This window comes from Glandiceps talaboti, chromosome 15 (assembly GCF_964340395.1).
Source record: "Glandiceps talaboti chromosome 15, keGlaTala1.1, whole genome shotgun sequence".
Classification (NCBI taxonomy): domain Eukaryota; kingdom Metazoa; phylum Hemichordata; class Enteropneusta; family Spengelidae; genus Glandiceps; species Glandiceps talaboti.
Genome location: NC_135563.1, coordinates 1,781,500 through 1,806,104, shown reverse-complemented (window position 1 = coordinate 1,806,104; position 24,605 = coordinate 1,781,500). Strand labels below are relative to the sequence as shown.

Here is a 24,605-nt window from a genome sequence, read left to right as displayed (position 1 = left end):
ACCTCTGTACAGTTGCCCATTCTGGCGTTATGGTTACCTCTGTACAGTTGCCCATTCTGGTGTTATGGTTACCACTGTACAGTTGCCCATTCTAGAGTTATGGTTACCTCTGTACAGTTGCCCATTCTGGAGTTATGGTTACCTCTGTACAGTTGCCCATTCTGGCGTTATGGTTACCTCTGTACAGTTGCCCATTCTAGAGTTATGGTTACCTCTGTATAGTTGCCCATTCTAGAGTTATGGTTACCTCTGTATAGTTGCCCATTCTGGTGTTATGGTTACCTCTGTACAGTTGCCCATTCTAGAGTTATGGTTACCTCTGTACAGTTGCCCATTCTAGAGTTATGGTTACCTCTGTACAGTTGCCCATTCTAGAGTTATGGTTACCTTTCACCTCTGATTCAGTAAATCATCATGGTTTATATCATCGTCAGATTTGAAAATGAAACCAAAATCTTGCAGACTACTCAACATTTTATTGAACATACACATTGGCCCATATAACTTTGACCTTAGGATATTTCACCATACACATTGGCCCATATAACTTTGACGTTAGGATATTTCACCATACACATTGGCCTATATAACTTTGACCTTCGGATATTTCACCATACACATTGGTCAATATAAATTTGACCTTGGGATATTTCACCATACACATTGGTCAATATAAATTTGACCTTGGGATATTTCACCATACACATTGGCCCATATAACTTTGACCTTGGGATATTTCTCCATACACATTGGCCTATATAACTTTAACTTTAGGATATTTCACCATACACATTGGCCCATATAACTTTGACCTTGGGATATTTCACCATACACATTGGCCCTTATTACTTGACCTTGGGATATTCCACCATACACAGTAGTCCATATAACTTTGCCAATGTATTTAGATGATATCAAGTCAAAACTGAAAAAATGTATTTGTCATCTTTCCATCTATCAGATAAAATCTATCATTACGTTTGATAAACACCAGGTCCTTAATAAAATCATAGCATGAAATTATATCATCTGTACTAAAGGGAGACTGATCTATCTTTCTCAATTGGTGGTTCTTTTTCTGTATCTGTAACTTTTGTTTTGAATTTAATGTATCCATGTTATTCTGAATACAATAATATTTTGAAATCATGTTTTGTAAGTTTTAACTGGTACAGTTCTTACCCAGTATGATACAAAGGGATGGTACTATGTCATTTGAAACTCAGTAGTTCCTATTATAGAATACCCCAACACAGTGTAACTCAGTAGTTCCTATTATAGAATACCCCAACACAGTGTAACTCTGTAGTTCCTATTGTAGAAGACAGAGTACCCCAACACAGTATAACTCAGTAGTTCCTATTATAGAATACCCCAACACAGTGTAACTCAGTAGTTCCTATTATAGAATACCCCAACATAGTATAACTCAGTAGTTCCTATTGTAGAAGACAGAGTACTCCAACACAGTGTAACTCAGTAGTTCCTATTATAGAATACCCCAACACAGTATAACTCAGTAGTTCCTATTATAGAATACCCCAACACAGTGTAACTCAGTAGTTCCTATTATAGAATACAGAGTACTCCAACACAGTGTAACTCAGTAGTTCCTATTGTAGAAGACAGAGTACTCCAACACAGTGTAACTCAGTAGTTCCTATTATAGAATACCCCAACACAGTATAACTCAGTAGTTCCTATTATAGAATACCCCAACACAGTATAACTCTGTAGTTCCTATTGTAGAAGACAGAGTACCCCAACACAGTGTAACTCAGTAGTTCCTATTATAGAATACCCCAACACAGTGTAACTCTGTAGTTCCTATTATAGAATACCCCAACACAGTATAACTCTGTAGTTCCTATTGTAGAAGACAGAGTACCCCAACACAGTATAACTCAGTAGTTCCTATTATAGAATACCCCAACACAGTGTAACTCAGTAGTTCCTATTATAGAATACAGAGTACTCCAACACAGTGTAACTCAGTAGTTCCTATTATAGAATACCCCAACACAGTATAACTCAGTAGTTCCTATTGTAGAATACCCCAACACAGTGTAACTCAGTAGTTCCTATTATAGAATACCCCAACACAGTGTAACTCAGTAGTTCCTATTATAGAAGACAGAGTACCCCAACACAGTGTAACTCAGTAGTTCCTATTATAGAATACCCCAACACAGTGTAACTCAGTAGTTCCTATTATAGAAGACAGAGTACTCCAACACAGTGTAACTCAGTAGTTCCTATTATAGAATACCCCAACACAGTATAACTCAGTAGTTCCTATTATAGAATACCCCAACAGTGTAACTCAGTAGTTCCTATTATAGAATACAGAGTACTCCAACACAGTGTAACTCAGTAGTTCCTATTGTAGAAGACAGAGTACTCCAACACAGTGTAACTCAGTAGTTCCTATTATAGAATACCCCAACACAGTATAACTCAGTAGTTCCTATTATAGAATACCCCAACACAGTATAACTCTGTAGTTCCTATTGTAGAAGACAGAGTACCCCAACACAGTGTAACTCAGTAGTTCCTATTATAGAATACCCCAACACAGTGTAACTCTGTAGTTCCTATTATAGAATACCCCAACACAGTATAACTCTGTAGTTCCTATTGTAGAAGACAGAGTACCCCAACACAGTATAACTCAGTAGTTCCTATTATAGAATACCCCAACACAGTGTAACTCAGTAGTTCCTATTATAGAATACAGAGTACTCCAACACAGTGTAACTCAGTAGTTCCTATTATAGAATACCCCAACACAGTATAACTCAGTAGTTCCTATTGTAGAATACCCCAACACAGTGTAACTCAGTAGTTCCTATTATAGAATACCCCAACACAGTGTAACTCAGTAGTTCCTATTATAGAAGACAGAGTACCCCAACACAGTGTAACTCAGTAGTTCCTATTATAGAATACCCCAACACAGTGTAACTCAGTAGTTCCTATTATAGAAGACAGAGTACTCCAACACAGTGTAACTCAGTAGTTCCTATTATAGAATACCCCAACACAGTATAACTCAGTAGTTCCTATTGTAGAATACCCCCAACACAGTGTAACTCAGTAGTTCCTATTATAGAATACCCCAACACAGTGTAACTCAGTAGTTCCTATTATAGAAGACAGAGTACCCCAATACAGTGTAACTCAGTAGTTCCTATTATAGAATACCCCAACACAGTGTAACTCAGTAGTTCCTATTATAGAAGACAGAGTACTCCAACACAGTGTAACTCAGTAGTTCCTATTATAGAATACCCCAACACAGTATAACTCAGTAGTTCCTATTGTAGAAGACAGAGTACTCCAACACAGTGTAACTCAGTAGTTCCTATTATAGAATACCCCAACACAGTGTAACTCAGTAGTTCCTATTATAGAATACCCCAACACAGTGTAACTCAGTAGTTCCTATTGTAGAAGACAGAATACAGACATGAATGAAGTCTGATCAACAGCAATATCATATGGCCTGTTTCTTTTTCAGAGTTGAGTTGCCAAATGTACATAAAAATGAAAATTCCAACAAAAGGATTATTGGAGTGAAATCTAAACCCAACAAAGCGATCATTGATGTTTTGAGGCCTATTATGCAGAAATATAAACTTTGTCTAGATGGAATGATTGTACATCTGAATGGTTCTCCGGTACCATTAGAGTTGAATATAGAGGTGGCTACATTAGAAGGACAGAGAGTTATAATTGAACCCTATGACCAGTATGTAGGTAAGTCCATGACCAGTATGTAGGTAAGTCCATGACCAGTATGTAGGTAAGTCCATGACCAGTATGTAGGTAAGTCCATGACCAGTATGTAGGTAAGTCCATGACCAGTATGTAGGTAAGTCCATGACAGTATGTAGGTCAATTTAGTATATGTGTTTCTAACCATAGTTTTCAATACTGGGTTTTTAGCACAGCTAAAGTTCTTAGGTTCAGTAGTGGTATAGGCATGACAAAGTGACTGTCTGTCTGTGTGTGTGGATGTGTGTTTCTAAAATCTCGGAAACAATTGCCATATTTTGTGGGTATATTGACTTGGGTGTCTAGTTGGGAAATTGTTGAAATCAAAATGATCTTACCACCGGTGTGTGATTTGGGTAAAAAAATTCGATTTTTGGTTTTAAAAAAAAAAGCATAAACTTAAATACTTTTGGGTAGATCAGTCTGAAGTTTGGTGGGAATATTCTTAGGGGTGTTTAGAGTAAGAATTGTTCATGATCCCATCAGTGATATGCAAATTTGATGTAAATATGTGTCTTTTTGGTCAAAAGTCTTTAATTCCAAAACTACTGAGCAGGTTTAGGTGAAATTTGGTTGGAAAGTTTTTCAGGGTGCTTATATGAAGAATTGTTCATGACATGATGATCCCATCAGTGATATGTAAGTAAGGTCTAAAAATGTGTCTTTATCGTCAAAAATCTATAATTCCAAAACTACTCAGCAGATTGGCTGAAATTTAATGAGGATGCATCGGGGCATGTGTATATGAAGCTGTATTCATTCAGTGGTGATTCCATCAGTGATATGCAAATTACATGTAGGTCTGAAAATGTCAGTGTTGGTCGTAAACTTGATGGTGAATGGGGTTGAAACTTGGTGAGGATGTTTCTGGGGGTGTTATTCTGCAGTTGTTGTTGAAAACATTTTAACACAATTGGCTCTAGCAACCATGACCATGCCCTTGGCAACAGTGATATGAATACATATTACAAAGATAAAAACAGGGATGGGTAGGTAAGTGAATACAGATTCAAAAAATGTATGGAAATATACCTAGCAACAGGACCACATCCATAGCAACAGCTAAATGGTGGTTTATATTACAAATATGAAAAGTGGGAAGGGTAGGCAAGTTAATAAAGATCCCAAAAATGTATGCAAATATGCCTAGCAACAAGACCACACCCATAGCAAACAGTCAAATACAATTATGCTACAATGCCATTGGTGCTATTTTTGTGACAAGCTTACTGTGTACCTAGACTGTGGAGGGAAGCTCCCAGCAGGACACACTTGTCACTTATGTCTATGGTTTATCGATATTCATAAATTTATTTGACATGCAACACATTTTTATCTGGGATTACCCTCATTGGAGACATCCATTGCCACCTGAAGTATTGCCAAGGGATAGTTGGAATAGCCAGAGTATTGCCTTCTACCAGTCACATAGGGAGAGAGACAAAACTTCTTGATTTCAAATGAAAGCATTATGAACAATAGGGATTTTCAAATTTGAAGATAGTAAAATCTTTTTTTGTTTTCAGTGGACACAGTTTTGTATGGAAGTGTGACATATAGATCGTATCTAGGACTTGATAAGTTCTTCAGACTTCTTGACTGACTTGTGTGCATTCCCTTCTAAACTCTTAATTGCCAAATCAAAATCACCCATTTATACATTATTGTCACCATTTCTTCAATATTGTGTACTGGCTGTTTTTCTTGAGATCGTAATAACCATGACATTCAACTTTGTGTTCTGATTGTAGCTGGATGTAAAAGTATGGGTAGGGCACACCTACCAAGGAATGGTAGACTCAGAAAGGCTGAATCAGTGGACAGTACACTGGACCAATCTAATGTCCATGTAGTTAATATGAAACCTGCCAAGGTAAGATGAAAACCTACCTACACAAACATGTCTAATGTGTATATTAGCTGTTTACCTTGTCTAGAGTATATCACCAATTTGTCAAATTATCTGCCTTCATGTCTGGAGCTTTGTTGTAGCAATATTTCATATTGTCTTCCATAGAGGCTTGTTTTTCTTCTCTCTTATTTTAGCCTGCTGTTCATTTATAAATTCAATTCAAATTGTTGTGTTAAAATTGTCAAGAAGCTCTCAAAATTCAACATGGAGAGTACATGCAAAGAAACTTCAAATATGGCAAATCTAAAATGTTGTGTTAAATGTTTGTGTTGCACAGAGTGAAGAAGGCCTGTCTGGTGTTGGCAGAGCACACTCATTAGATCCACTCTACCCTGGTGCCAATTCTACTCTTTCAAAGTTCATTCGCACTGGTGTTAACAAAGATGGTATTACTGATGGCGAACTAAGACAAGGTGCAGTTAGATCAGGCAAGGCAAACTGTTCATCCAGTACCACTAACACTGCCAAGATGTCAACTATATCTGGTAAAGGTGTAAATAGTCTAAGAGGTGTAAGTGAGGGCATTACTAGAGGGCCAAAAGCCAAGCTTAGTCCCAGAGAGGCTGAAGGTATGAGTATGACACAACTTATAGTGGTTTGATGGTCACTCCTAGAAACAAATGCACTATAGATCATTTGCTGTGATGTCTTCAAGCACTCATGTTTTTGAAGTGAAGTTAACAGTTGTGCCCTTCCTAACTTTTGGTGTTTGCCGTGCATTTAGACTAAATTGAGACATCCATACTAATCAAACGTATACTTGCCAAGGATTAGTAGAAACCAGTGGACAGGAGTTGTTGTATTGCCTAGAAAACAGTGGACAGGAGTTGTTGTATTTCTTAGAAAACAGTGGACAGGAGTTGTTGTATTGCTTAGAAACCAGTGGACAGGAGTTATTGTATTGCTTAGAAAACAGTGGACAGGAGTTATTGTATTTCTTAGAAAACAGTGGACAGGAGTTGTATTGCTTAGAAAACAGTGGACAGGAGTTATTGTATTTCTTAGAAAACAGTGGACAGGAGTTGTTGTATTGCTTAGAAAACAGTGGACAGGAGTTGTTGTATTGCTTAGAAAACAGTGGACAGGAGTTGTTGTATTGCTTAGAAACCAGTGGACAGGAGTTGTATTGCTTAGAAAACAGTGGACAGGAGTTATTGTATTTCTTAGAAAACAGTGGACAGGAGTTGTTGTATTGCTTAGAAAACAGTGGACAGGAGTTGTTGTATTGCTTAGAAAACAGTGGACAGGAGTTGTATTGCTTAGAAAACAGTGGACAGGAGTTATTGTATTTCTTAGAAAACAGTGGACAGGAGTTGTTGTATTGCTTAGAAAACAGTGGACAGGAGTTGTTGTATTGCTTAGAAAACAGTGGACAGGAGTTGTTGTATTGCTTAGAAAACAGTGGATAGGAGGTGTTGTATTGCTTAGAAAACAGTGGACAGGAGTTGTTGTATTGCTTAGAAAACAGTGGACAGGAGTTGATGTATTGCTTAGAAACCAGTGGACAGGAGTTATTGTATTGTTTAGAAAACAGTGGACAGGAGTTATTGTATTGTTTAGAAAACAGTGGACAGGAGTTATTGTATTGTTTAGAAACCAGTGAACAGGAGTTGTATTGCTTAGAAAACAGTGGACAGGAGGTGTTGTATTGCTTAGAAAACAGTGGACAGGAGTTGCTGTATTGCTTAGAAAACAGTGGATAGGAGGTGTTGTATTGCTTAGAAACCAGTGGATGGGAGTTGTTGTATTGCTTAGAAACCAGTGAACAGGAGTTGTATTGCTTAGAAAACAGTGGACAGGAGGTGTTGTATTGCTTAGAAAACAGTGGACAGGAGGTGTTGTATTGCTTAGAAAACAGTGGACAGGAGGTGTTGTATTGCTTAGAAAACAGTGGACAGGAGTTATTGTAATGTTTAGAAAACAGTGGACAGGAGTTATTGTATTGCTTAGAAACCAGTGAACAGGTGTTGTATTGCTTAGAAAACAGTGGACAGGAGGTGTTGTATTGCTTAGAAAACAGTGGACAGGAGGTGTTGTATTGCTTAGAAAACAGTGGACAGGAGTTATTGTATTGCTTAGAAACCAGTGAACAGGAGTTGTATTGCTTAGAAAACAGTGGACAGGAGTTGTTGTATTGCTTAGAAAACAGTGGACAGGAGTTGTTGTATTTCTTAGAAAACAGTGGACAGGAGTTGTTGTATTTCTTAGAAACCAGTGGACAGGAGTTATTGTATTGTTTAGAAAACAGTGGACAGGAGTTATTGTATTGTTTAGAAAACAGTGGACAGGAGTTATTGTATTGCTTAGAAAACAGTGGATAGGAGTTATTGTATTGCTTAGAAAACAGTGGACAGGAGTTGTTGTATTGCTTAGAAAACAGTGGACAGGAGTTGTTGTATTGCCTAGAAAACAGTGGACAGGAGTTGTTGTATTGCTTAGAAAACAGTGGACAGGAGTTATTGTATTGCTTAGAAAACAGTGGACAGGAGTTATTGTATTGCTTAGAAACCAGTGAACAGGAGGTGTTGTATTGCTTAGAAAACAGTGGACAGGAGGTGTTGTATTGCTTAGAAAACAGTGGACAGGAGTTGTTGTATTGCTTAGAAACCAGTGGACAGGAGTTATTGTATTGTTTAGAAAACAGTGGACAGGAGTTATTGTATTGTTTAGAAAACAGTGGATGGGAGTTGTTGTATTGCTTAGAAAACAGTGGATGGGAGTTGTTGTATTGCTTAGAAACCAGTGGACAGGAGGTGGTGTATTGTTTAGAAAACAGTGGATGGGAGTTGTTGTATTGTTTAGAAAACAGTGGATGGGAGTTGTTGTATTGTTTAGAAAACAGTGGACAGGAGTTATTGTATTGTTTAGAAAACAGTGGATGGGAGTTGTTGTATTGCTTAGAAAACAGTGGACAGGAGTTATTGTATTGCTTAGAAAACAGTGGACAGGAGGTGTTGTATTGCTTAGAAAACAGTGGACAGGAGTTGTTGTATTGCTTAGAAAACAGTGGACAGGAGGTGTTGTATTGCTTAGAAACCAGTGGACAGGAGTTGTTGTTTTGCTTAGAAACCAGTGGATGGGAGTTGTTGTATTGCTTAGAAAACAGTAGATGGAAGGTGTTGTATTGATTACAAACCAGTACCTTCATGGACTGGTTTGTGTCAATGATCAGCCTCTTAGTTACATGTATTGTCTCTGCAATACAAGAAAGCATGGACCAGATCTGAACACATTTTCCTTGGTTATGGATGGAAGAGACTACAATTGTTCTATTCAGAAGCATACTTTATCAGTATAACCCCCCCCCCCCCCCCCCCTCCATCAAATCACAATCACTTGGTGTGTCATTCCCGCATCTATGCTAATGGCTGTAACAGATTAACACTCGGTAATACAATATTGTCTTCCTACCATATATGGAAGTTTGAACTCATACAAACTCAAAAGTTCTGTTTAAGGTATTGAGGTTTTGCATAATCTGACTTGCATATGGCTGGCCCCACTTAAATCGACCAATCACAAGCCTAGGTGTACAGTACATTATAAGCTGTAACCTACTTTGAAGTGAAATACAGCACACACTCCCTCAGACAAAAACATTTCTTACTTTGTATGCCACAGATTACTCAAACTTGAAAAATGACCAAAAAGTCATTATCTGTTTGTCACTTAGTATTATCTTTTGTTAATATTACAAATTATAGAATTTAAATCTGATGATAATCACTTAGTAGTCACAGTGTATAGTCATAGTAACCCTACACTTGTGTGTCAATGAAATACAATGAAAATAAATGTAACTGGAAAAAAGGGAATGGGTTGTCAGGTGATATGATAGATAGTAATGGTTGATGAGAATCCTGTATTAAAGCATTGGCAATGTGATTGCAATGTAAAACTAACAAATAAAGTATATGATCTCACTCTAGAAATCTGACATACCACACACTACATTGATTGTTAAGTTTGACCTTTGGATTTGGATTAAAATCTATGTGTGAAAACAGTTATTTGGCAGAAGTATAGAATAAGATGGTCCCAAGTAATCCTTATTAAGATAACACTAATGTGAGGACCTGGGATTAAAACAAAGCCCATTAACACTAATGTGAGGACCTGGGATTAAAACAAAGCCCATTAACACTAATGTGAGGACCTGGGATTAAAACAAAGCCCATTAACACACTTTAGGAATGTGTTAATAGAGGGTTCATATCAGCTTTTATAAAAAATACCTGTGTCCAGTTTCTTTCACAGCTGATAATTTTCATTATAATTGCCCATAAAATTACCATGCCACCGATACAGCCATTAGTATTGTGTAAGAAGACACTCTTTAGGCATAGATGAATGTGTAGTATGTAGGTACATGTATAGCATGTCCTTAATGTGATGTGTAGTGTAGTGTAGTGTAGTGTAGTGTAGTACAATATAACCACGTTTGCCCTCAATGTGTGTGTAGTAACTATATACCCTCACTGTACATCATTTATTCAATACTTTTTTGAGACAGTCACAAACCCAGAAAGTAGATGTAGAAGAACACAAGTTTGAGAATCTGATATCAATCTTTTGGTATTCTACTAAATAAGGGTCATGTCTAAAATACTTCAGGGGAAGGGAAAGTTTATAAGAAAGCATAAAGTTTCACCATCATTTCCTCCTCCCTCTCTTTGCTGAAGTTCTTGGACAAACTTAATAAGCAGGATTGTTACATAAAGTGTCTTTCAAAAGATTAGGAGCTACTATAGTAAAATACAGTAGGTTGTCTGACATTTGCATAGCTTGCAATATGTTATGCCTTTACGACAGAGGCTTGGGATTGGCCATGTTTGTTTACAAATATTATTTTTAGTCCCCCAAAGTGAGGTCTGCTACAGTGGGCTCTGTCTGGTCCATCCAGCCGTGTGCCTGTAATATGTCACTCCACAGAGATGCAATATCTAATTTTTTTTCAAACCTGGTACAATGGTGACATATCATATGGTACATATGCACGTCACTTTGTTTTGCAATATATACAAATTTGACAGAATGGCAGACATATTTGTAGTGGAAAATCTATATTTCCCTCATATAGGTGGTTGACAACCCAGAGTAATGATGGATTTGTCCAATTTATCTTTCTTTCTAAACACTCGTGGAGCTCTCACCAAAAAGTTGTACCGGTACTACTCGAGTACGTTAAGGCAAGGTTTAAAGTGAGGGTGCCCTCTAGTGGGAAACATAACTGAGAACCATGTAGAACCATTATAACGACAAGATATCAGCCATTTTGATTCTAGTGCAATATTCCAACCGTCAAACAATTCTGTACTTTATCCAAACTTTTGTTAAAATTCTTGAAATAATCCATTGTTTGATAATAATACTGGACAAGTGAAATAGATAATATCAGTTTTGTTGTATATCAAGGAAAATGTACAACAGGTTCAAAACGTTGATCAAACGAGTGACTGTAAATGACATTTCAATTCGATTGAATTTATATAGTCATAGTGCAGTTAGATTGGCTTGATGTTAACAAATATCATTAACATTTCTGTTTCGATAGCTCAAAATTGAATATGGGGCTTACAATGACTCATACAAGTATCAAAGTAAATGGAAAAAATCGTAAAGAATTTAATTCAGTTTGAATGATGTTAATACAATTAGTTATATGATTAGTCCCCCTAAAGGTGGACTATTAATGGGCTCTATCTATACGTCGTCTGTCTGTCCATCCATTCGTAATACGTCATTTCTCAAACATGCAATATCTGATTTCTTTCAAACCTGCCACAATGGTGACATACTATATGGGACATATGCACCTTACTTTGTCTTTTGACATATGCAAATTTGACCATTCAAGTGTCTCCCCCATATTTATCAGATTGAGGCTATCTTTTGAAACCTTGACCTTTGACCTTCAGGGTAAATTATCAAAATCAAGCCAATTCCTGCCTATCACAGATGCATTGTAGTATTTACATATTGCAAGTTCCTTTTAAATCATATTTACAAGTACTAATATTGAAGAAAAGAACTATACACAAACATTATTTTTGGTGCTCATATCATTTTTACTGAATGGCACTCATATTTGTAGTAAAAAATTATTATTTACCGCATAACTCAAAAACTGTAATACATAAAGACTCCCTTCAAGTGTCCAATCCTATATAATTGCATGCTAGTTTTCTTCTATGACAGTTACCTTGACCTACAGTGTAGACCATCAAATTGAAAGATTCCTCAAACATCTATTCTTTACAGGGCCCGTGTCATTTGAAAACTTAACTGGCGCACAAGAAACAGTTGAGACCCACCCCCCCCCCCCACCCCCCCCCCAAAAAAAAAAAAAAAATCGAAAGAAGTAGGAAAATGAGTGATATACACTACAGATGACTGCCTACACTACACTGATATACACTACATATGACTGTGTACACTACACTGATATACACTACATATGACTGTGTACACTACACTGATACACACTACATATGACTGTGTACACTACACTGATACACACTACATATGACTGCCTACATTACACTGATACACACTACATATGACTGCCTACACTACACTGATATACACTACATATGACTGCCTACACTACACTGATACACACTACACACTACATATAACTGCCTACACTACACTGATACACACTACATATGACTGTGTACACTACACTGATATACACTACATATGACTGTGTACACTGCACTGATACACACTACATATGACTGCCTACACTACACCGATACACACTACATATGACTGCCTACACTACACTGATATATACACTACATATGACTGTGTACACTACACTGATACACACTACATATGACTGCCTACACTACACTGATACACACTACATATGACTGCCTACACTACACTGATATACACTACATATGACTGTGTACACTGCACTGATACACACTACATATGACTGCCTACACTACACTGATACACACTACATATGACTGCCTACACTACACTGATATACACTACATATGACTGTGTACACTACACTGATACACACTACATATGACTGCCTACATTACACTGATATACACTACATATGACTGTGTACACTACACTGATACACACTACATATGACTGCCTACATTACACTGATATACACTACATATGACTGCCTACACTACACTGATACACACTACATATGACTGCCTACACTACACTGATACACACTACATATGACTGCCTACACTACACTGATATACACTACATATGACTGTGTACACTACACTGATACACACTACATATGACTGCCTACACTACACTGATACACACTACATATGACTGCCTACACTACACTGATATACACTACATATGACTGTGTACACTACACTGATACACACTACATATGACTGCCTACACTACACTGATATACACTACATATACTACATAGTATGGAACCGAGTGAAACTCACATTTGCATGTGTTTTTTTGGTTTGAGTAGCATTTTAGTTAATCACATTCCTACAATAATATCTTAACAACCGCACTAAACATATTACAGGTTTAATGTGACGTAATGTTTGATACTAACAGAAAAGAAACAGGATGAATGGATCAAATGTAAGATTTAGTGATTACTTCATGCTAGAAAGATTGCTAGGTGCTCTTAAGCTTGTATATAAACATATCTTCTCTTATAGAAGGAATGCAGAAGCAAGACTAATTCTTTACAAAGTAAAAAATGAATTTGACCTTCGACAATCTTCATTGAAACTATTAATAGGTATTTTTGTTATAGTCATACATTATTGATCAATTTGAGATATTTTGTTATGTTGATATTCCAAACAAAATTGTATTATATCACTTACTGTGTATTGTTTATATCAGAGGATTTATTGAAACATCAGCAATTGATGCATCAATACCACTTTGCCAGTTGCAAAAATGTGATATATGTAATGCAATCATAGTTTTCTATGTGCCAGCCATAGATGGCTGTATTCATGGTCTATTACATGGTTGTATTGATGGTGTAATAAATGGTTGTGTTCATGGTCTAATAGATGGTTGTATTCATGGTCTAATAGATGGTTGTATTCATGGTCTAATAGATGGTTGTATTGATGGTCTAATAGATGGTTGTATTGATGGTCTAATAGATGGTTGTGTTCATGGTCTAATAGATGGTTGTATTGATGGTCTAATAAATGGTTGTATTCATGGTCTAATAGATGGTTGTATTCATGGTGTAATAAATGGTTGTATTCATGGTCTAATAGATGGTTGTATTCATGGTCTAATAGATGGTTGTGTTCATGGTCTAATAGATGGCTGTATTCATGGTCTAATAGATGGTTGTGTTCATGGTCTAATAGATGGTTGTATTCATGGTCTAATAGATGGTTGTGTTCATGGTCTAATAGATGGTTGTATTCATGGTGTAATAAATGGTTGTATTTATGGTCTAATAGATGGCTGTATTTATGGTGTAATAAATGGTTGTATTCATGGTCTAATAAATGGTTGTATTCATGGTCTAATAGGTGGTTGTATTGATGGTCTAATAGATGGCTGTATTGATAGTCTAATAGATGGTTGTATTGATGGTCTAATAGATGGTTGTAGTCATGGTCTAATAGATGGTTGTATTGATGGTCTAATAGATGGTTGTATTCATGGTCTAATAGATGGTTGTATTCATGTTCTAATAGATGGTTGTATTGATGGTCTAATAGATGGTTGTATTGATGGTCTAATAAATGGTTGTAGTCATGGTCTAATAGATGGTTGTATTGATGGTCTAATAGATGGTTGTATTCATGGTCTAATAGATGGTTGTATTCATGTTCTAATAGATGGTTGTATTGATGGTCTAATAGATGGTTGTATTGATAGTCTAATAAATGGTTGTATTGATGGTCTAATAAATGGTTGTATTCATGGTCTAATAGATGGTTGTGTTCATGGTCTAATAGATGGTTGTATTCATGGTCTAATAGATGGTTGTATTCATGGTCTAATAGATGGTTGTATTTATGGTGTAATAAATGGTTGTGTTCATGGTCTAATAGATGGTTGTATTCATGGTCTAATAAATGGTTGTATTCATTGTTTAATAAATGGTTGTATTCATGGTCTAATAAATGGTTGTATTCATGGTCTAATAGATGGTTGTATTCATGGTCTAATAGATGGTTGTATTCATGGTCTAATAGATGGTTGTATTCATGGTCTAATAGATGGTTGTATTCATGGTCTAATAAATGGTTGTATTCATGGTCTAATAAATGGTTGTATTCATGGTCTAATAGATGGTTGTATTCATGGTCTAATAGATGGTTGTATTCATGGTCTAATAGATGGTTGTATTCATGGTCTAATAGATGGTTGTATTCATGGTCTAATAGATGGTTGTATTGATGGTCTAATAGATGGTTGTATTGATGGTCTAATAGATGGTTGTATTGATAGTCTAATAGATGGTTGTATTTATGGTGTAATAAATGGTTGTATTCATGGTCTAATAAATGTTTGTGTTCATGGTCTAATAGATGGCTGTATTTATGGTGTAATAAATGGTTGTATTCATGGTCTAATAAATGGTTGTGTTCATGGTCTAATAGATGGTTGTATTGATGGTCTAATAGATGGTTGTATTCATGGTGTAATAAATGGTTGTATTCATGGTCTAATGAATGGTTGTGTTCATGGTCTAATAGATGGTTGTATTGATGGTCTAATAGATGGTTGTATTGATAGTCTAATAGATGGTTGTATTTATGGTGTAATAAATGGTTGTATTCATGGTCTAATAAATGGTTGTGTTCATGGTCTAATAGATGGCTGTATTTATGGTGTAATAAATGGTTGTATTCATGGTCTAATAAATGGTTGTATTCATGGTCTAATAGATGGTTGTATTCATGGTCTAATAGATGGTTGTATTCATGGTCTAATAGATGGTTGTGTTCATGGTCTAATAGATGGTTGTGTTCATGGTCTAATAGATGGTTGTATTCATGGTCTAATAGATGGTTGTGTTCATGGTCTAATAGATGGCTGTATTCATGGTCTAATAGATGATTGTATTCACGGTCTAATAGATGGCTGTATTCATGGTCTAATAGATGGTTGTGTTCATGGTGTAATAAATGGTTGTGTTCATGGTCTAATAGATGGTTGTATTGATGGTCTAATAGATGGTTGTATTGATAGTCTAATAGATGGTTGTATTTATGGTGTAATAAATGGTTGTATTCATGGTCTAATAAATGGTTGTGTTCATGGTCTAATAGATGGCTGTATTTATGGTGTAATAAATGGTTGTATTCATGGTCTAATAAATGGTTGTATTCATGGTCTAATAGATGGTTGTATTCATGGTCTAATAGATGGTTGTATTCATGGTCTAATAGATGGTTGTGTTCATGGTCTAATAGATGGTTGTGTTCATGGTCTAATAGATGGTTGTATTCATGGTCTAATAGATGGTTGTGTTCATGGTCTAATAGATGGCTGTATTCATGGTCTAATAGATGGTTGTATTCACGGTCTAATAGATGGCTGTATTCATGGTCTAATAGATGGTTGTGTTCATGGTGTAATAAATGGTTGTGTTCATGGTCTAATAGATGGTTGTGTTCATGGTCTAATAGATGGTTGTATTGATGGTCTAATAGATGGTTGTATTGATGGTCTAATAGATGGCTGTATTGATAGTCTAATAGATGGTTGTATTGATGGTCTAATAGATGGTTGTAGTCATGGTCTAATAGATGGTTGTATTGATGGTCTAATAGATGGTTGTAGTCATGGTTTAATAGATGGTTGTATTGATGGTCTAATAGATGGTTGTATTCATGGTCTAATAGATGGTTGTATTCATGTTCTAATAGATGGTTGTATTGATGGTCTAATAGATGGTTGTATTCATGTTCTAATAGATGGTTGTATTGATGGTCTAATAGATGGTTGTATTGATGGTCTAATAGATGGTTGTATTCATGTTCTAATAGATGGTTGTATTGATGGTCTAATAGATGGTTGTATTCATGTTCTAATAGATGGTTGTATTGATGGTCTAATAGATGGTTGTATTGATGGTCTAATAGATGGTTGTATTGATGGTCTAATAGATGGTTGTATTCATGGTCTAATAGATGGTTGTATTCATGGTGTAATAGATGGTTGTATTCATGGTCTAATAGATGGTTGTATTGATGGTCTAATAGATGGTTGTATTGATGGTCTAATAGATGGTTGTATTGATGGTCTAATAGATGGTTGTATTCATGTTCTAATAGATGGTTGTATTGATGGTCTAATAGATGGTTGTATTCATGGTCTAATAGATGGTTGTATTCATGGTCTAATAGATGGTTGTATTCATGGTCTAATAGATGGTTGTAGTCATGGTCTAATAGATGGTTGTATTGATGGTCTAATAGATGGTTGTAGTCATGGTCTAATAGATGGTTGTATTCATGTTCTAATAGATGGTTGTATTGATGGTCTAATAGATGGTTGTATTGATGGTCTAATAGATGGTTGTATTCATGGTCTAATAGATGGTTGTGTTCATGTTCTAATAGATGGTTGTATTGATGGTCTAATAGATGGTTGTATTCATGGTCTAATAGATGGTTGTATTCATGGTCTAATAGATGGTTGTATTCATGTTCTAATAGATGGTTGTATTAATGGTCTAATTATCTGTTTAATTACAGATCTCTTTGATATGCTTGCCCGTGCTCAGCACAATCGAATGGAGGACCAACGAGGGACAGCATCCAACTATGAACTTCCTGAGTTCCTTAAAGTAGCCAAATCTGTTCATGGTAATAAATTGAAGCGATCACCACCAGTTCAGAAAGACAAGTCTTCACTATGGTCCTCAAAGTCAGCTTCAGATTCAGAAAATGTGGATGAATCCAACCAAGGGCATTGTAACCAACAGAGAGCTTCTATCAATAATCCACCTCCCAGACCTCACTCTACACCCCCAGTCACACACCTACAAACCATGGAGTTCAGTATGACAGAGGGGCTGCTTCCAACACATTATGAGGCTGAATATATCTTTGGGTCAAATGATGATCGGTTGACCCCTAGATTCAATGATTCTGAAATTCTCAGTGCAAGTTACCGGGATCAAAACCCAGCAATGGAAGCTTCTTTTATGGGCTATCCAAGTTTGGCTGCAAATGGTGCAAAACCAGCATTGTCAAAAACTAAAAGTCTGAGTAAAAATAGAGATGATCTAAACAGGCTTAGTCCTAGTGTGTTTGGCAGAGATCATCTACATCATCACAGGTCAAGTCCAGTTGTTCGGTTTAATATTAACGAAACTGAAAGTGAACATGACACAACTGTGATTGAATCAACGAATGAAGAAGTTGGCGATGATTTAGACATTGACCTTGATATCACCATCACTGGATCTGAGCTGCCATTGCCATCACCGCCAACATGTGATCCAAATAAATCATGTGATGTGGATGAACCAAATTATAGCCCACCACCTCCACTTTCATCTCAGGAACAAGCAGCTTTGAATGCTCCTACAAGGACTAACAACATTGCCAGTCTTCCAAAGAACCCACCTCCAGTGCCACCCAAGCCAGCCTTGAAAGGGAAACCTGTACAAAATGAACAACAAAGTAAACCCAATACTTTGCCATTAAATGCCCCAGATACCACACTGAACAGCTCTCAGCCACAACGCTCTCCAGATTCTACAAAGTCACCTCTTCTTCCCTCACCATCAACACATGACCTCTTCTTTACTCCATCACCCTCAGACAACTCAAGTCAAGGAAGCCGGAATATTCATCCCGGAAGGACTGATATTCTTCGGACCCCTTCTCCGAGTAGACTTGATGAGGACAGATCATTAGGTAGAAGTATAATGGGTGACCAGTATTCTGTGTTGTGTAACCGACAAAGTCGTTCACGGTCCGGTATCAGTATGCCATCAGATAGTAGCAACATTTTACAGATAGGGAAGGAAGGTGATAAGTTTCGGATAACGTTTGTCTAGTAAGACAGTCTAATTAAGCAATGTCTATAAGCAATGTCTACTTAGGCAATGTCTATAAGCAATTTCTAGTTAGGTAATGTCTAGTTAGACTCTAATTAAGCAATGTCTAGTTAGGCAATGTCTGGTTAGGCATTGTCGAGTTAGGTATGTCTAGTTAGGCAATGTCTAATTAAGCAATGTCTAGTTAGGCAATGTTGAGTTAGCAAATGTCTAATTAAACAATGTCGAGTTAGGCAATGTCTAGTTAGGCAATGTCTAATTAAGCAATGTCTAGTTAGGCAATGTCTAGTAAGGCAATGTCTAATTAGGCATTGGCAAATACTGCCATTAAAATGAAATGCTTGCCTTGAATACATTCAGCAATGTCACAGTATATGTACATCCTACTATTAATCATACATACTATTGTATTTCTACTTTTGTATAGAATCTTTACATGTTTATTATACACCCCATTTTATGATGTAAAGAAATCTCAGTATTAATAATACAATACAGCCCTTATTTCTTTTGTCATACAGACATTATATAAAGTAGTAATCAAACAGCCTATATATCTGAAATTGTACATCAAGGCTATAAGTTGTAGTCTACAATATGTATAAAATGACTTTGTTCTGTATCTGAAATTAGTAATCGATTTTGTGTGAATTGTATGATATTGTATTATATACTTTAGTTGATGTCAGATGTATAACGATGGTGTGCTGAAATGTTGGTTTTTGTTGACAAAACAGTTTAATTCTAAAATAAAATATACGTACAACATTGTTTTAAAGTGGCCATATGGATGAGGATTTGGTATTTATCATAGATATTTCATTTATAAAAACAATTTTATTATGACTTCTTAGTTGAAAAATCAATGTGATACAACATAGACCAAGTCTGTGTTTGTAAGTCATTACTTTGGGAAAAAGCTAAAAAGAAATGTGTCAAATGTTTGTTATTGTAATTAAAAATCCAAAATAAATATCCATATGGTCACTTAAATACTTCATACATCATAAAGCATCCTGGAGATGTATTTCATAAATTTGACCTTTGCCCCCAGTGTGACTTCTGACCCCTATAAAAATGCTCTACATGAATAACAGGTCTAAACAAAGGACACTGGCAAAACCAAATTGAGGTATATTACTCAGTGCATGAATAGTTTCATTATATCCAAATGTATTGATGAGAGAGATAAGACAAGACCTTCATTCTGCAGCACCATGCTTTCATATTCCTTGCAAAATATACATCTTACTTCTATTTGCTTTGCTTCTGTACATGCTTTGCACTGCCATTCTATGTATTGCTTATGCATCTGTTGTACTGCCGCTCATTTTAGCATGCACACTCCCAGTGTTCGTATGTTAAGAACACGTGGATACTGTACAGGTCATTACAAAAATCATCAATTTTTATGCTTGGAAATTGGTTATTGCATAATGTCAGCCCATTCCATGAAAATTGTAACAGTTGATGGGTTTACTGTAAAATATATTTTTATTTGAAAGAAACGACAGCGTGTTTAATATATGATAACACTTTGACAAGTAATTGTCAGTAGCAAAATAACAAACTGTATATATTTGTCAGAATAATTGAGAAAAGAGAACCATAATGTTTCAGTATGGTATTATATAGTCTGTTTTATATTTGACTATCACTGCCATATTTGTATCAACATGACATTGGAACTGTACATGTACTGTACCATCAAGTTCAAAGTCACCAGTTCATTATAACAAGAAATACTGCCTTATAAGCTGTTCATACTATCCTGTGAGCAGTGAAATGTCACTTTTTTTTAACATGATTATAATCCTACATATTGTCAATAATCAACCTAATATCAGTATTTTTATATATTAAAATTGTAATATTAATATGAAATGATGACAGACACTCTTAGTATCATTACAGAAGTGTTATCCAGTTGTGCCATATTTAGAATTGCACAACTTTAAAGAAAGAGATATCTGGACACCAGTGTATTAATTTGTTTTTATTCTATTTGATATTATACCCTGCTGGATTTTATAACAATGTATTAGAGTCATATTGTACTTAAAGCTGATGTCTTCAATTTTGGGACTGTAAATATGAATCAATTTTGTAAATACAGACAATAAATAACTTTGTATATTTTTTAGGGTGGTGGCATTTACACAGTATTAATCTATGCTATCCAACTTTTTAGTCAATGTAAGTACTTGTATAAAATCATGTGCTTTTTTTTTTTTTTTTAAAGAAAAAAAGTTACAATATTACTGTATTGGAATCAGTATTATGTATTTTAGAAATGAATTGTATGGTGTGAATTATGTTATTTTTAATATCTATGATATTATTTGGGGGAATATTTAAACTATTGTGTGCATATTTGTGGTTGTTGTATGTACTCTTTCAGCTTTGCTGTCTTTCAGTCCATATATCTAATAAGACATACCTGGATCTCAACAGTTTGTCATTTCATGTCTCTCCATTTAATCGATAAAAAACATGAAGTAGCAATTAGGAGAAATATCCGACAACATTAAAGTTCAGTTGTCATACATTTTGTCATTGGTATGACTTTTCGGTATACTACACTCATCATGCCCTTTGAAATAAATAGTGCCACCCAGTGGTGGTAAATAGTAACCTTGTACAGTTATGAGGAGCTACTTTCTAAACCTGCCGTAGTCTCGGTTACACAGATGGTAGGCAGCTGAAGCGCTAACGATGAGTGTCTGGGTAAACAAGACTACGCTAGGCAAGTGTAGCCTCCCAGTGATGAGCATTTTGGGTAAACAAGACTAAACCTACCCCATTTGTTGCAACATATAAACTTCCCTACCAATTGTTTATTAAAGCCCTAGTAATTGTAACTTTTGTCCTTTGCCCATTAAGTTTGGCCTGTTAAAATTACACCAAACCTTTTGCAAACAGTTCAATCCCCGTATAGCTCATTGCTGATTTACTGCATACACTGGATTGATGTCCATGTGTAAACTGTACAAACCATTTACTTGTTTATCAACAAATTGTAAACTTGTAGGATACTAATAGGATTTACTCAATGGCCAATCAAACAACATCGAAATGTCTCAATTGGGAACAAAAATTATGTAAAACAATACTTGCCGTTACAGATCATTTGTTAGTGACCTATGCTACAATTTGATTTATCATGACAACATATATGTATGTGACTAAAGTACTGCCCACTGACTGTAAAGAGACATTAACAACCACCAGGACAGACACTACCATTTACAATGGATAGTGTGCAGGTTTATACACTAGCAAATTATAATCATCATATATGAATAAACATAATACGTTTACTCATTTTTTAAACCAACAATGTGTACAGTGTGTTTATTGTTAAATAATAGTTCGTCCCAACAGGAAAGACCCAAGGGGACTGTTATGTGGAGTCATGATGGGCGAATGGTTACCGTGACTGGCTTGGAATCTACAGGTTGCAGGTTCGAGCCCTGTCGCTGCTTTTGTTTGTTTAGGAGTGGCTAAAGTCATTGGGCAAGATTTGAACCACGACTGTGCCTCAGTCAACCCAGCTGTATAACTGGGGACCTGGTAGGATGTAGGTTGCATTGCGAAGGCTTTAATCCTATGCGATGGATTGTATGCTCCCCGGGGAGTTGAGGAAGACTAGCAGGCCGTTGTGCCGTTCTGATCTGAGCCAGGAGTAATAATTGTAAAGCGCTTTGAGCACGACATGGGAAAACGCTATATAAGAACCTTACCATTATTATTACATAGAGTCTTGTTTGTCCGTGTGTCCATCCATTCATCCTTTCGTCCGTCCATTCTCACCTGCATCTCTGACATGCATTGGCAAATTTCAACCAAAACTGGCCCAAATGCCACATACTATAGTCAGCATCTGCATGTCATTAATTTGCGACAATGGCTGAATGGTGGCCTTATTTGTCACCAAAGTTCAGATCTTGTTCACTATTCGTGGAAACTTAATTAGATAGAGACCTGAGTGTCTACACCCATATTATATACGATGAGCTTTCTAATGAGACCTTGACCTTTATGACTTTATGAATGTGACTTTATGTCAGGTATTGATATTTTTGACAACATTCTGGAAAGCATAGCGACTAGTCCCAAAACTATGTTGATACTGTCCCCTGGCTTTGCATAAAGTGAGTGATGTTATTTTGAGATGAGAATGGCTCAAGATCGTTATTTCAAACTGAACTGGTCTTCCCCTTTTTGATGCTGTTACATGAAATTCCTGATGATGTCATACCAAACGTGCCTACAGAAGAGTAGAATAATTTAGATTATAACTTGTTTTATAAACCATCTATGAAGGTTATACCATTACAAAATTTTCAACTTTCGCACCAAAACGCAATGTAAGAGAAACGTTCATTGCGAAACAGTCGACTCGAATTAAATACCTGGAGAGGTCCGGTCCCTATTCAATAAGCTAAAGCGTGCCCACCGTAAAATCACGGTCGACAACAAATTTCATACGGAAATGAACGCATTCGTTGGCACGGTGAGCCCTTTAAAAAAATTAAGTTGGAGGCCATTTAGTGGCATCAAATTTCAAACCATGTACATTTAATATTGGAAGCCATAGGGTACTTTAAAATTGTCTTCAATACCCCAATTTTACTCTCAATACATTATACAACCGTATGGCTATTTTACCTACACTTTAACTTCTGAAGAGATATTTTGGCAGACACACATTCGCTTAGCTATTGTCTGTCTCATGTATGACAGGTAAATGAAGTGAACAATTATGCAAATGCACGACTGCTCCTGAGGTTTGATTTTTTTCAAAAGGACAATTGTACGAGAGAGAGAGAGGGGGGGGAGAGAGGGGGAGGGACAATCACATACAGACAGAGGGTGGGGTGGAAGATGTATAGTTATGGATTTGTATAATCATTACTTTCTTAACTGCAAACCAATATCAACAAGGGACATTGATTGTGGTCTAATACCTTAAGGCACACCCAAGCACATTTGCATGCCAGTCACCCACCTTATCAGTGAATGTATCCTTTATGTTATTGCGGCGAAGCTGCAAGAAACTTTCAAATGTACTCAGTAAATGACTGCTACTGAGGTTTAATTTTGCATCGCCTTGCAGACCATCATAATTTCATGCCCTCCTCTCCCTCCATAAATTGTGACCGCAGCCTAAGTTAAACTAATTAATCGAGAATCAATCCCAGAATCCTGTTTACTGACTGATACATCATTCGCTGGCTATGGAACCCATTTCCATGGTGACTAGGTGGCCGACAGGATCGTGACACGTACCTAGATGCCAGCCCCAACCGCGGAGATCAAAGACTTACCTTTGTGGAAAACTGGGGAAATTCCTACCGTAATTTCAAGCAATGTTAACTATCTAGAACTATACCATGTCCTACTTTCTAGTATTGTAGTATTGCTACACAGTCACGTGTTTCCCGAGATATGTTTCAGTGAAATATCGATATAAACTATTTATGAAAGAAGTATTAACAATAACACAGATTTCAAGTCTCGTGTAAGTCTACAAACCGAGAAATATATTTGGCGGTCTGTGGACATATATTACGTGATCCTAGAAACCCGTTTTACCCCTTTCATAATATTGCCGAGTATCTCAATATTATCGATATTTTATTGTATTCTGAAACATATCTCGGGAAACAAGTGCCTGTGACCAAACTATGCTGGCAATTTCAGAACTTACATGTACTTTTAAATTAGGAAATTAATTGGCTATCTCAGAGTTCATTAGAGAACTATATGCTATAAAAATGGACTGTTTTCAGACAACATGCTGATACTTCTGCTACCATTACAATGCGCAAATCACAATGGAAGTCATAATCATATGATCTGTACATATATGTGCTGCCCTGCAACGCCCTC

The 24,605-nt window shown here is 36.3% G+C and overlaps 1 protein-coding gene across 2 annotated transcripts in view; it reads left to right on the top strand.

Annotated features, from left to right (window-relative positions):
• Positions 1-22,050, top strand: part of LOC144446162 (regulator of G-protein signaling 12-like) — a 73,605-nt gene extending 51,555 nt beyond the window's left edge. The window contains exons 13-16 of one of the 2 annotated variants that reach the window (XM_078135897.1): positions 3,521-3,759; positions 5,529-5,650; positions 5,967-6,117; positions 17,398-22,050. In XM_078135897.1, the coding sequence (XP_077992023.1) occupies positions 3,521-3,759; positions 5,529-5,650; positions 5,967-6,117; positions 17,398-18,710 (1,825 nt within the window). In that variant the 3' untranslated portion in view covers positions 18,711-22,050. Of the gene's footprint in view, positions 1-3,520; positions 3,760-5,528; positions 5,651-5,966; positions 6,259-17,397 lie in introns of both variants that reach the window. The other variant, XM_078135896.1, reaches the window with a different exon arrangement.
• The last annotated feature ends 2,555 nt before the right edge of the window (positions 22,051-24,605 follow it).